Consider the following 14,840-nt stretch of genomic DNA (forward strand, 5'->3'; position numbering starts at 1 on the left):
CTATAATTTTGCCCAGGATCTCTGTTAGTTTAACTGGCCTATATTTAATTATGTGTCATCCTATTTAAGTATTGGCATAATATTAGCTTTTTTTTGGTCTCAAGAACTTCCTTAATGTTCCAAAATTTGTTTAAAATTCAATATTAGTAGTTCTCGGCTGCAAGTTATCTTGATCGTGCATTTAAAAAAGTTTAAAATTATGGGATCAGGGCATAAGAAATTTTCAAGTCAACTATGAACCAACAATTATATGCATAAGCACAACATAATTTAAATAATTTGACCCAAAGATTTTTTTAAACATGAATATTTACTAACATAAATAAACAGGGTTTTATAACAAAAGGATGGGGAAATATTTACAATTTGCGCATACATAATCAAACAGCAAGTGCACAACTGGTCACTTCAGGATTTTTTCTTTTTTATTTTTTAAGCCCTCCTCCAAGCCACTAACTTTAATCAGTTCTGCAAAGTCCATGTTTTTTCACAAAAACTACTATAAATGTCAGATAAAAGTTCATTATAATGAATAATTTAGCAGCATGGAGGATTTTCAAATGGAGACAGTGTTACTAACTTCTTCATACTGAACAACAAAATAAGGGTAGCTCTGGTCATCGTTAAAAATGACAAAGATCTGAGGTTCAAAGTAATTGTCCACACAAGAGTCATAAAGGTCACTGGTGATGCTGCCAGGGTTCACAGGTGGAGGTCTTCTCATAGTATGATTGCCCACTGTGTATCTTCCTGTCAGTACTTTAGCCAAAAACATGTAATGAACTCCTTTGGGTGACCTTTTGGAAAAGTTATGAGAGTAGCTCGCCTTCCTGGCAAAGTAACTGCCTTGTCCAAACATGGTGGCATGCTTCCCACAGACTCGTGGATCAAAGTTGTGCTTGCAGATTCCATCCACTACGTCCTGGGAGGTACCATGGAACAGGTGCCTTTCATTCATTATTCTGTCAAGCCCTGTCATTTTTTTAGACATATATTCCCTTTTCCTGGAATAGAAAAAGAAAAAAAGATGAATTTTCAGTGCAGCTCTATGAATAAAAGGTTCTCCACATATTAATGTTATCATCTTGAATGTTAGAACTGCAAAAGGGAAAATGAACACTTCAATATGTCAAAATATAGCATATAACCTTCTTACACAAATTTTCAGGAAATATGTACACTGTTTATTTTTCAAGCAAAACTATTCAACTTAAAGCTGTTGCTTTTTTTCTTTTTTAGAAGAGATTTGGTTAAATTTATATATTCTATTTAACAATCAGATTATATTTCACGTCCAACACCATCATTTCTTTTTTATTTCAGAAGGAAAGTTTTCCAACATGATAAAAAAAGAATATTTATATGGACTCACCTTTTATATTTCTCCCAGAGAAACTGGTTTTGCACTCTTTGTATTTTCAAAATTCTATATTTGGTCTCTGGCACAGTCTTGTGAAACAGATTGTAAATGGTTCTGTAGCTTTTATCTTCCTTAGAAACAGGCACTTGGATGAAGTCCTGAGCTGGATCCATACTAATCCAAGTTTCAGGATAAAGGTTTGGAGAGGTAATAGCAATCGGAGATAAGACTTGTGAAGAGGCTGGTTCAGCTGATGTAGAAGGTATTGGGGGATTGCCACCCAGAGTCCTAGTTTGAGAAAGAGAAAGATTTTGCATTTAAAAAATCAGAAATAAGACTTTCAAAACTATGATTATTTTGTTACCAAGGTTCAGACTAGATGTTCACAATGGCCCTTCTGACCTTAGTCTATTAGAATCTCTTAAACTATTGCTGCTTTACGGCTATTGGACAATGCAGAAGTTTATATAGCTCAAATTCTTATTTAAAAAGAGCATGCCAAACATCGTATCTGTTTAGTCCCTAGTCCTATGTCTATTCAAACCAACGTCAAAACTCTCATAAGCTTGCCTGAGTACAGAATCAGTTCACTAAGGGGGAAAAATCTCAGTGCAAACACCACTGGTGGAAACCTATTGTCATAATAATTAGTAAGGCTTCTAATCTGCAGAGAAACTTAGAATGAGTTGCTACATGGGTCAGTGGCAGATAATTGTTTCTAAATCTCTCGTACAGATAAAACGCTACCAAATGAAAATGGAATTATTTTATAAACTTTCTGTGATTCATTAACCATTTCCGTTGAACAAGCAACATACAAAATAAGAACAAAAGAACACTTTGATAACTCCCTTAGAACACCTTTCAAGAAGAAAAGGCATGCATGATTTATGATCCTGGATAAATAATGGGTAAACATAATTAATACCACAAAAGATAGCTGAATTTCAGTGTTGCATATTATTGTCCTGAGGAAAGCTCTCTAGAAATAGTTCCTTTTAGTTGCATGGGCCAGAAGCATATCTGCATTTGTTTATTTTCATGTCTTGGACCAGTCTCTGTTGCAGGGAGTGCTGCCAGAGAGGGAGGAAGGAGCAATGCTGCTGTCTGTAAAGGCTGTGGCAGCAAAGGACCATTCATGCCAGAGGGAGGAAAACTGTAAGTGTTTGCTACACGTACATTTGGCTGGATTTTTAAAATGCACAAACATAAATACAGAAATCCTGGCCCTGCTGAAGTCAATGGGAATTTTGCCAGTGATTCCAGTGAAGCCAAAATTTCACCCATTGTGAATAATTCCAGTTCTGAAGCATGTTTCAGGCTTGTGGGCAGGTACATTTAAGACTTGCTAAGTTTAGATAACTAGCATAGTATCTTGCTTATATTCACCTGATTAGGGACCTGAACTTGTAAGCCTTATTCAACTGAATTATGCTTGCTTAGTTGAGTAGTCCCATGGTTGAAGTTGGCTGTGCAGAGTCAGGTTCTATGAGCTTAAAATTTGAGGGCCAGATCTTCAGGTGATGTAAATAGGTGTAGCTCCACTGAAGTCAATGGAGTCACTGGAGTCAATGCAGCTATGTCAGTTTGCATCAGCTAAGCACTTGATCTGAACTCATTTTACAGTTGCTAGACTCAGGCACTGGGGAAGCAGGAAGGAAGCTGATATGGACACTTTCCTCTGATTCCTGGGCCACGCCATGGCACAGGTGATCAGTAAAGAGTAGTCATGAGTAAGCAATACCACTTGGCCAAGGTCAAATTATGAAGTTGCCAATCTCTAATTTAGAGCTTTATGACCCACAAGGTACAGCTGTGTATCTAATCCCAAGAAGTGGAGCTCATATTAAGCACACCCTGAAAGTTACTAACTCATTTTTATTTTACAAAAGGTATCACTACTGAAACAGAGAAAATCTATGTGCTCTGGCTAGGAGGAAAGACAGACATGAGAACATTCTGTTCATCAATTGGCTACATTAGAGGTGAGTTGAGTTTTGTCTACATCTCAGGCCAAATCCTGCCTGCCTTCCTTATACAAGTAGTTGAATTTAGGTCAGTGAAACTCAGTGGATGGGAAAGGCAAGCAAGATTTAACTCCCTATGCCAACTTTGGTTGTTTTTTTTTGTTTTTTTTTTTTTAAGTTTACTATGGCACTATATCTGTCAAAGAACTTCCTGAAGGCAACACTATTGCAGCCAATTTCCTTTGGTTAAAGTGTAGTTCTAATTGAAAATTGTGTAAAACTGACAATTTCTTACTCAACCACTCTGCTCTCTGTGTATTCAGAGACTCTTTACCGACTAAATTATTTTCTCCCTTCTTTTCCCAGCAGAGCCAACACAACTATGGGAGCTGGATTCTATTTTTGTTTGTGCATCATCATCAGAATTGTCAACTATGTTCTGATTGCAGAATCTTTATTGTTGGTGATGTGTAAGCTAGAAAGAACCCAATGTGACTTTCTGATTAAAGGCTGAATTTACAGGGCTAAAAAATAGTTAAACAGAGCTTTTTTTTTTTTTTTTTTTTTTTAAAAAAAGAAAAACCACACACACAACAACAAAAAACTTACCAGATTTGATTTGGATCTCTGAGAAACAACAAACAGTGATCCCCGTAAGATCATTTTTAACAAGATACTTTTCAGAGTAGAACTACACTTAAATCTATGTCCTTACATCTGTTGTACAATGCTGAAAAGTAGAACCACCTAGCCAAATTCTGGTCTCAGTTACAGCCCTATAAAAACACAACTACTCCATTGACTTCAGCTCTGGATTTATTTATACCAGTTTAACTGAGCTCAGAATTTGGCCCACTGTGTTCATTAATAGTTTAAAGGAAACCCAGAGGATGGATTGTAAATGTACCTTCCTAATGATTTTGTAGTAATTGTTTAAGATATTACAATGGGGGTTGGGTTGTTGTCCTTTTGCTCATAAGGTGAAAAAGGTCAGTGGGTAACAAAAAGTTACAACAGAACCTCATTAAATTCATGCTAGTGATTGGAAGACCCCCTGCAAATTAACAAATGTTACAGATGAGAGAGTAAACAAGCAAACACAATAAAATCATTAAGGATATTGCATCACTTAATGTACTTTGTTCCTTTATTTTGACAAGTATAAATTAATTGTAGGCATTTATAATACATGAAAAGTCAACATTTGTCAACCATTATCAGATATTTATCACCACTCCTTCATTAAGTATCCTATCCTAAACTTAGGATCCTATCCCCTCTCTTATTTTAGGTATAGGAAAAAGGGGGCAATCACTGTTTGTAACTGGTGGAAAATGTTGACTTTTTAATGGAAGCCACTGTACTTGATAGTGAACTAATGAAGTACTATAGAATACTTTATAAAGTAATAAAGTCTGAATACTAAGACCCCCATCCCACCCTCCACAGCACACTGCTATCTTTCGCTAATAAGTGATGTGAGATCACTGGTTTATTTGTGAAAATCATCAGGTCTCAGGGGTACTGCATTAAGAACTAAGGAGGTTTATGACAGGACAGTGGAAATTTCACCATGAGTTCACTAAAGTCACTGGGAGCTGCAGATGCTCAGTACCTTTCAGGATCAGACCCTTAAACTGTAGTAAAACAGGCACTCAGAGCAAAATATCAGTTGGAGATGAAGGAAAACACCTCATGTCTTTATTTTCCCCCTAAGATTAGAATCAGAAGTGTTATAACTAGAAGTCCATGTTTTTATGTATTTACTCTTTTTTCCAATTTCATTTTATAGTTCTTGGTTTTCCCCACACCAGACTATAACTGAAAATATTTCCAACAATTACTTGTTTCAAGGCCCTGAACAAATTAACGTTCACCTCACAATTATGATGCTATAACAATTCAGCGAGCTAATGAGCATTCTAGCCCTAACACAGCAGTTAAATCTTCTTTGATTGACCCAGCATGACAAGCTGCCAGTCAGACTAATGACTTCCACCCCTTTGCTAAGAGGACAATATGTTCCTAACTACTGGACTCTGACAATAATGTTTCCAGCTGTGCTGGTGAGATCACAAAAATGGCATTTTTATGAGTTCTAATCAAAAAGGACTACAATGCAACACTTTTCTCATTTGGCCTTTGGGTGAACAAGTTCACCCCCAATGCAGAGGATGATAAAACAAGGCATGCTTTATCTCTAAACATTCTTGAAAATGATAGTGTTTTTAAACATTTGTTTTTTTTTTTATGAAGCCCGGAGCTGATGGCTTGGTGATCACTAAAGAGAGTGAGAAGCAGAAATATGGACAACAGTTTGGCAAGCTTCAAGAACATCTGTACCTCTCATGTTCAGAAGCCCAAAGGTACATCTGTAAATTATGTCCTTTTTTTAAAAAAAACAAAAACAAGCCAGCATCCCCTAGTGGGAAGGATGTTATTCATCCTACACGGTGTTAAGCGCATAGATGCCAGCATTGTGAAAGCCTTGGATGGCATGATTCTCTACATAAGCTGGGAGTATGGGGGGCAGGAAGACACTCAGCCACAGGAGGGCCACAACGGATTGGGGTGAACTTGATGAGGCTTTCCCTCATGACAGCAGGCCAGTCCTCCCCACCTTTCATCCACTCTGAGAAACAGGGACCAAGTGTTCCCTTTCACTCCTTGCCTCAACCCTTCCTGCTTACATTAGAATGCATGGAATAGCTGAGGCAGGGAAACAAAGGAGGAGGAGCAGTCAGCTAAAGGTTGGCTCTCCACCGTACCACCTAGTAGCAGGAAGCTGAGAACTCCCAGGCCAAGCCAGTAGAAGTAGGGAGTTCAGAAATTACATTGTAGTATCCAACATTGCTGATATTATGGTGACATTTCTGAAAGTACTGACTTGAAGCACTGGACCAAATCCTGCCCTGACTTACATCCCATGCAGCTGGAGTTCTACTATTCCACGGTTTGCAGCATGCAAAGATAGAAGTACAAGAGTGATCCCATTTAGGTAGCTAATCAACAACTCAAGCTGCCACCAGAAATCAGTGCCTGCTCTCCCAAACAAGACTTTGCCTGAGCAGAAAGGATGCCGGGGTGGTGGGGAGTGGAAGGCTCCTTATGCCTTCTACCAAATGTGTGCACTTGTGTAGAGTTGTGCACTATTGAAGGTTAGATTTTGAGTACAGGCTAGAAATCATATTCAAGGGGAGAAGATGGCTACTCATGGGTGCAGTAAGTTAAATATAGACCCAGTTTCTTCCCATCACGTCCCCGACATTTTGTGGCCACTTTCCAACTATTTGCTGGTATGCCTTACTTCACTGTAAATGATAGATTTACTAATACAGCATCCAATCATTACTCAGGCAGAACTCTCAGTGATTTCAATGGATTGGGGACTCCAGAAGTTTGTGCTCAGCTACAGTAGGGTTGTGCCCTGTAGGTATTCACTCCTAAAGTGCCAGGCCAGAAAAGGCACTTAAACATTGGCATGCCATTTCCCTGCTCCACTGGTCATGGAACACAATCCTCCATGATCAATAAATCAATATGTTTCAGAGATAGGCCTGAACTTAAATCTCAGCTTCAAACATTTTGGAACATAATGCACATTGAGCTCTGGAATTCACAGCTCAGGCTGATTCCTGTGCTGGGACAATGGAGGGTCATTTCAGAATTGGCACTTAACTACAGTATAGTGCTATAATTGAGATATTTTGCTACTGTTATTACTTAAGTTACTTTTCAGTGAACATCTCCAGTCCATGCCCAAGGAAATCTACACTGTGCATGAGAAAGTCAGAGAAGAGAACTTTAAGCCTAATTCTAGAGTTATTCTTTGCTTCCACTTCTAAACTGCTGAGCAGCATTGCTGTGGGCTGCTAAATAGTTGCAGAGTTTCACCATAGAGATGGCCGCTCTAACCGTGTTGGGGGTGAAGTGATTCTGCTACATGTGTTTAAATCCTTTGGTGATGTTTGCAAAGCTTTGGGATCTTTCTAAGTGAAATCTATGGTCCTGGTTCAGGAAAGCACTTAAGCATAAACTTAGCTTTAAATATGTGCTTAAGCACCTTTCTTCTATAAGAATGCTTTACTAAATCAGGGCCCATATTTATACACAAAAATAAGTATAACTAATTCATAAATCCTACTAGATTGAGTACTAAAGCACTTGATTTTGAGTTCAGTTGCAAGCAGTAAATAATACTGGACATACTGGCTAGGAAAATCTAGAAATAGGAGGTAAGGAAAAATTCCCTCTGTCACGTGTTAAAGAAGGAAAGTAACCATTGTCGAAGGACCTTTAAAAAGTACCCTTTCACAGTAAAAATTTTCCACCCCCCTCCATAGGATACCTACTGTAAGAATGGCATCAGCACAACACATGAGCGAAGAAGGGGTCTCCTCTTGATTTCTCTTCGGAAACATGCATTTTGTTGGAAACCATCTCTGATGTTCAAGATATACTGATTGTGCCAGGTAACAAACCGGACTTCTTTCAGACCCCGACAGTTGGCTTCTTCTATCAATCGTACAACAGGCTGTTTGAGAAAGAAAGGGACCAAAAAAAAAAAAAAAAAAAAAAGTAAGTTATGGTAACTTAATGCAAAAGAACTAACTTTGCTTCTATCTTCAACTGTTTTTGTTAAGTGTTTTTAATACAACAGTTCAACTAACCAGCTAAAAGGTTAAATGGGTATTTGTCTAATCACATTATAAACCTCAAATGTCTGCTTCAGATGCACTAATAAAATGGAGAATTACATTTAATAATATGATTTACATTCACTTTATTCATTTGCATTTAGATTGTTCTTCATTCAAAGATCTCAGAATGCTTGACAAATATAAAATAAGTCTCACTATACTCTTGTGAGAATGAGAAATAATAGCATCCACATTTTACAGATGGACAAACCGAAGCACAGAAGGGTTAAGTGACTCGCTGAAGCTCCTACAGCAAGTCACTGGTAAAGACAAGACTTGAACACAGGAATCCCAGCATTAAACCACTTATCTGCCTTCCCAAAGTGAGTTTTCAGAACAATGAACTGATCAAAATGAAAAGTTTTTTTCCTTTAAGGACAGGTCTCTATAACATTCTCTCATACCTTAAAATCGGTTTTTGAGGGATTAGCCACACTCCCCTGAAACTAGCATGTTTTAATTTGCTCTTAAATTTGATAGTACTGTATAGTTTTTTTGTCTGGTGAAAAAAAATTTCCCTGGAACCTAACCTCCCTATTTACATTAATTCTTATGGGGAAACTGGATTCGCTTCACATAGTTTCACTTAAAGTAGCATTTTTCAGGAACATAACTACAATGTTAAGCACGGAGTTACTGTACCTATTAGTCAGCTTCCACATTTAAAATGTTATCACAGGTCACTTGTGGAACAAAAGTTCAGCAGAGCACAGTTCTCATTTTATTGCTGTCTCTACTGGCTGAATAGAATCAATATTGCATACAACAGTCCCCCTGATGTTTAAGTAATCTTCTACATTTCTGTGGCTGTTTCTAAAGGAGGAATTGGAGACTAATGCACAGAAATATTATAAACCCTTGTGTAGAAAAGTGCAGTAGAGTTCTCATGATTCTGGTGACACTCTTTGAACTAACTAGTTTCATTCTCTGATACCAGAAGATTTTGGAAACATTGCTCTCTGAGCCCATAGAGACTCAAAAAGAGGAAAGCATTATAGATGTTTAGTGGCTCTTTAGATTTGGTTCTCTACTTCTGTGTTTTTACAGGAAAAAGTCTAAGCCAGGTACAAACTGAAAATAAATCTAATCCTACAGGACCAACCTGTACTCGGCAGCTCTGCAGGTATACAAGCGGAAAAGGGCACACAGGAGGAAGTGGTCTGTGTTGTCTGAATGGATGCTCTGCTTCTGCATGCTGGGGAACTCTCAGAAGGATTCTGCCTCTTTGAGGCACAGTCCCTCTTGGCACTCCAACCTGGGGCAATGTAGTTCCACGCTGCCCCAATGCAGGTGCCCCTATGGCAAGATTAAGCTCAGCAGATGAAATTCAATATCCTGCCCCAGTTCACTAAAACCAAGTAAATGAGTTTGAGCAAGGGAACTATGTGGAGACTGGGGCTGGACAAAACTAAAATACACTAACCTATAGGTAGGGATTAAGTAGTCACACAACTGCTACTCCAACCTCTGCACTAGCTTAGCTGATTAAGCCAATGGGAAGCACTTTCACACACACTTTGGTCAATGAATCTGGCCAATGATAGAACCACTGGCCAAGTCCCTGTTCCTTCCCTGCCCCAGCCCCTGCACTTTGAAGGAGGACTGCGGTGTTCTGCAGTCCTGGAAGCTTTCTATGGCCATAAGATGCAGGGTCAATTTTGACCACAGAGAAACAAAATCTTTGCTGTGCTATACATCAATAGACTTGGAGATGAAAACTATCCAGCCCCCTGCAAATGAAGAGTATTGGCCCCCTGAGAAAGGACATCAATTATAATACAGATACTACACTTGAATGATACCTACTCCACCTGAGCAGGTGTTTCCAATATAATTTTGGATTTTGGTCCAAAACAGGTTTATGGAAAGTTTCAGATACCTCCGAGTACTCTCTCCAGCCAAAGTGGTCCCTGCAGAAGTATTTCCAGACTGTGTAGTAGTTGGAATTGGAACTGGTGCAGGATGGTGTGGACAGCCTCCGCATTTGGTCAAACTCAATGGTTTCATACAAGTTCATAATATTCAGATCTACCAAAAACTCATGTCCCCTGGAAAGAATAAGAAAAACAAAGAATTTTCAATTTTTAATCCATCCAAGAACACCTTGAGGGAAAGAAGGTTGGAAACAATGCTGTTACAACGTCTCAATTGCACCAGGCTTATCCACTACTGGCAAGCTAAACTAAGGTGGAACTCTGAGCACTCAGGGTCAAATTCTGTACTCGTACCTCAAGCAACCACATGGACTTCAGCAGGGCTGCATGGGATGTAAGTGGGCACAATTTGGATCTCCCTATTTCTAGCCAGATGATGACAAAACATGGCTGTGTACAGCATGAGCTATAACATCTTGGGGCTGTGCGTGGGGTCAGGAAGTTCCAGAACTCCAGGTTGTATATCTGCTACTCCATACCTTAGGATGCTGCAAGGATGTTTCACTCTCTCTCTCTCTGGATGGCCAATGAGGAGAAAAAGTAATGGAGCCACAACCCGGCCTTCTCTCCACCCTCTTTGTAGAAAGTGTTAGGAGGGGGTTGTCACTGCACTCATCCTCCTATTATAGGGACCACCTATTCCTTGCTTCGAGAGTAGAAGAGGGGAAGGTTCCTAGCTCTTTCTCCAAACACACACAAGGGCTATGTGCAATCTAACCCTTAATATATCAATTAGGACACTGAGGAAATATTGTATAAGCATAGAAAGAAAAGAAACCTTCCTAGTACAGAGATATTTGTTCACTATAGATGAGTTATGAAAAGATCAATATATGCATCCTTGACATTTGTAGCATACTATCAAGCAAATACATCACACAACTCTGTTTGATGAAGCAGCCAAATACTATTCAAAAGGTTACTCTTGTGAAAGTTAGTGCTTCAGGGAAGAAGGGGAAATGTAAATGTCTCCAGATGAGGAGCATCTGCTACTAATCCACCGGAGAGTTCAATTATCTTTCATCACGTGTGGCAGAATAGCACTGGCATAATATGAAAAGAAAAAATTGATTTTACTATTATGAAGCTTACCCAGAGAAATATTTGCTTTTTGTTCTGCTAGCTGTATTGCCGCTACAAAATCAACACTTCAACCTGCAACATTATATAAAAGTAATTTGGTGCTTTCAGAAGTATAATGAGAGAAAATTGATATTACCTATGAAGAGTCGGAGCCTCTATTCTTTACCTCAAGGGAAAAAATATGGTTGTTATTGCTGATGTAGGAGTCATGTTTAAATGTGGCGTCAGTATGGTTCAGCAAAAATGGCTTCTAACACTGCTTGACTAGCCATTATTGAGGGAGATAACCAAATGTTTTAAAGAATGTTTTGCTCTAAGCAAACAATTCCCACTGGCCAGCCAACCTATTGAAACCAGTTTCAGAGGAACAGCAAAGATGGTCTTGACCCTCAAAGTTTTGAATTGATCCAATCTAAACATCTCTCTCAAATTTGAGGTGTTTGGATTTGTGTTCAAAAAGGCTATTCATATGAAGTCTTTAAGTCCCATCTCCAGTTGAAGCTCCATGTACACAGATCCCAAGCAGAGTTTCTAAGCCAGTAGAGACAGGGCATATGGGAGTTTTCTTGCAAGACTATAGAATGGGGCCTAAGCAGTGCTTTATGAAATTATGAACTTCACTTCTAGTTGACAATAGCCTTCAAAGATCTTAAAATATTCCATTATCCTTAATGAATGTGTAATGATTTATTTACATAAAATATTTGACTCAGATGTGAATAACTATTTATAGTGGTGGGCTAGAATGTTAGATGTTTAACTCATGTTGAGAAGCAACTTACTTCTTGCACGAGTAGCTCCTAGGTTGTAAGCTTTTATGGGCAGGGGATACGTCTCATCTACATTCTGTAAAGTGCAGTATACATTTTTACTGAGATACACGGGTGTTTAGTAATACAATAATATTTCTTCTATGACAATTTGCATATTTTCATAGTTTGAAAAGAGATGTTTTTTGGAGCCCCAGCAACAAATCACAACATTTGTGCATATATTGGACTTTCTGCCTACTGTTTTGAAAATAGGATTCCATTTTCTATAAACTGTCATAAAATTATTTTACAGCAAGTTTGTGTTGTCAGCCAATAAATAAATAATAAAGCCAGGTAGCTTAAAAACTACTGCTTAGTAGCCAACCGAGAAATACGTCAAAGATCAGAGGTTTATTAGCAAATGGAAGCTTAAACCTGGACATTCAAAGGAACGAATGATTCCACAGGAACATTGATCACAGTGCAAAGAGACAGCTTTCTGGGGGTCAAAGCACACCTATATCTGTCTTTATAAAATAAATGATCAATTCCTGACAGGCTGCACAAAGCTGCTTACACAGTATCACTCCACCCTTACAAGAAGAATCAGATTTCTTTAGTAAATGATTAGGATTAGCATGTTGCCTAGCTAATGCTGTTGGTTTTCACTTATGAACTATTTACATGCTTTCACATTTCAATAGTTTTTCACTAAGAACTAACAACTCAGATGAATGAATCTTCTGAGTATTATCAACATGGCATTTAACCCAATGTAAAGTATTTCTTTTTTGCACTGACTAAAACCAGCAAAAATATGGCTAATATTTGAAACATATGTAGTTTGTTTAAAAACTCTTGAATGTTCAACTCGTAAAAAAAACAACCTGCCATATTTGACACTTGTTATAGCAAAAGTAATGGGTACTTAAACATGAGTTAGTGGCACTTTATTGATTTGTTTGAGAAAGGCAGGAGAGACTGCAGGTTCTCTCACATCATTGCTATGCACCTTTCAATCTGTGGTTTTCTATCAAAGAATCACAAGGAATGGGTCTAAATCCTGAGAGGTGCTGAACACAAGCAACTCTCTTTGAACTCCCAATGGGAGCTGTAAGCATGCAGCACATTTCAGGATTTAGTATTATTGTTTGTGTGTTTTGTTTGCAGTTAAGCTCCTGAAGTGCTAGAACAGGGATCGACAACCTTTGGCACGTGGCCTGTCAGGGAAAGCCGCTGGCGGGCCGGGCCGGTTTGTTTACCTGTAGCATCCACAGGTTCGGCCGATTGCAGCTCCCACTGGCTGCGGTTCGCTGTTCCAGGCCAATGAGGGTTGCGGGAAGTGGCGGCCAGCACATCCCTCAGCCCATGCCACTTCCCACAACCCCCATTGGTCTGCGGCGGACAGTGGGAGCTGCGATCGGCCGAGTCGGTGGACGCTGCAGGTAAACAAACCATCCCAGCCTGCCAGCGGATTTCCCTAATGGGCTGCTTGCCAAAGGTTGCCGATCTCTGTACTAGATGCTTCCCAGACATACAAGAAGGGACAATGGCGCTTGCTTCCACGAGCTCCCAGTCTAAGGAATTGGCCCAGTATTATTTCAATGAATAATGGCAAAACTGAAACAGCTTAATGGGACTAAATCGGGGGGCCCAGATAATCTTCATCCAAGAATATTAAAGGAATTGGCACCTGAAATTGCAAGCCCATTAGCAAGAATTTTTAATGAATCTGTAAACTCAGGAGTAGTACTGAATGATTGGAGAATTGCTAATATAGTTCCTATTTTTAAGAAAGGAAAAAAAAGTGATCCGGGTAACTACAGGCCAGTTAGTTTGACATCTGTAGTATGCAAGGTCCTGGAAAAAATTTTGAAGGAGAAATTAGTTAAGGACATTGAAGTCAATGGTAAATGGGACAAAAATACAACATGGTTTTACAAAAGGTAGATCGTGCCAAACCAACCTAATCTCCTTTTTTGAAAAAGTAACAGATTTTTTAGATAAAGGAAATGCAGTGGATCTAATTTACCTAGATTTCAGTAAGGCATTTGATACCGTGCCACATGGGGAATTATTAGTTAAATTGGAGAAGATGGGGATCAATATGAACATCAAAAGGTGGATAAGGAATTGGTTAAAGGGGAGACTGCAACGGGTCCTACTGAAAGGCGAACTGTCAGGTTGGAGGGAGGTTACCAGTGGAGTTCCTCAGGGATCGGTTTTGGGACCAATCTTATTTAATCTTTTATTACTGACCTTGGCACAAAAAGTGAGAGTGTGCTAATAAAGTTTGCAGATGATACAAAGCTGGGAGGTATTGCCAATTCGGAGAAGGATCGGGATATTATACAGGAGGATCTGGATGACCTTGTAAACTGGAGTAATAGTAATAGGATGAAATTTAATAGTGAGAAGTGTAAGGTTATGCATTTAGGGATTAATAACAAGAATTTTAGTTATAAGTTGGGGACGCATCAATTAGAAGTAACAGAAGAGGAGAAGGACCTTGGAGTATTGGTTGATCATAGGATGACTATGAGCTGCCAATGTGATATGGCTGTGAAAAAAGCTAATGCGGTTTTGGGATGCATCAGGAGAGGCATTTCCAGTAGGGATAAGGAGGTTTTAGTACAGTTATACAAGGCACTGGTGAGACCTCACCTAGAATACTGTGTGCAGTTCTGGTCTCCCTGTTTAAAAAGGATGAATTCAAACTGGAGCAGGTACAGAGAAGGGCTACTAGGATGATCCGAGGAATGGAAAACTTGTCTTATGAAAGGAGACTTAAGGAGCTTGGCTTGTTTAGCCTAACTAAAAGAAGGTTGAGGGGAGATATGATTGCTCTCTATAAATATATCAGAGGGATAAATACAGGAGAGGGAGAGGAATTATTTAAACTCAGCACCAATGTGGACACAAGAACAAATGGGTATAAGCTGGCCACCAGGAAGTTTAGACTTGAAATCAGACGAAGGTTTTTAACCATCAGAGTAGTGAAGTTTTGGAATAGCCTTCCAAGGGAAGCAGTGGGGGCAAAAGAT

At 39.0% G+C, this 14,840-nt stretch overlaps 1 protein-coding gene across 3 annotated transcripts in view; it reads right to left on the reverse strand.

Annotated features, from left to right (window-relative positions):
* Positions 1-291: 291 nt before the first annotated feature.
* The window catches only part of LOC119861841 (TCDD inducible poly(ADP-ribose) polymerase), a 63,628-nt gene continuing 49,079 nt past the window's right edge, over positions 292-14,840 (reverse strand). For all 3 annotated transcript variants that reach the window (XM_038417506.2, XM_038417505.1, XM_038417507.1), the window contains exons 3-6: positions 9,907-10,075; positions 7,680-7,861; positions 1,373-1,648; positions 292-1,004 (exon numbers count right to left, since the gene is read on the reverse strand). In XM_038417506.2, coding sequence (XP_038273434.1) covers positions 557-1,004; positions 1,373-1,648; positions 7,680-7,861; positions 9,907-10,075 — 1,075 coding nt within the window. In that variant the 3' untranslated portion in view covers positions 292-556. The remainder of the gene's footprint in view (positions 1,005-1,372; positions 1,649-7,679; positions 7,862-9,906; positions 10,076-14,840) is intronic.

The sequence above is a fragment of the Dermochelys coriacea genome, chromosome 9 (assembly GCF_009764565.3).
Source record: "Dermochelys coriacea isolate rDerCor1 chromosome 9, rDerCor1.pri.v4, whole genome shotgun sequence".
NCBI lineage: Eukaryota > Metazoa > Chordata > Testudines > Dermochelyidae > Dermochelys > Dermochelys coriacea.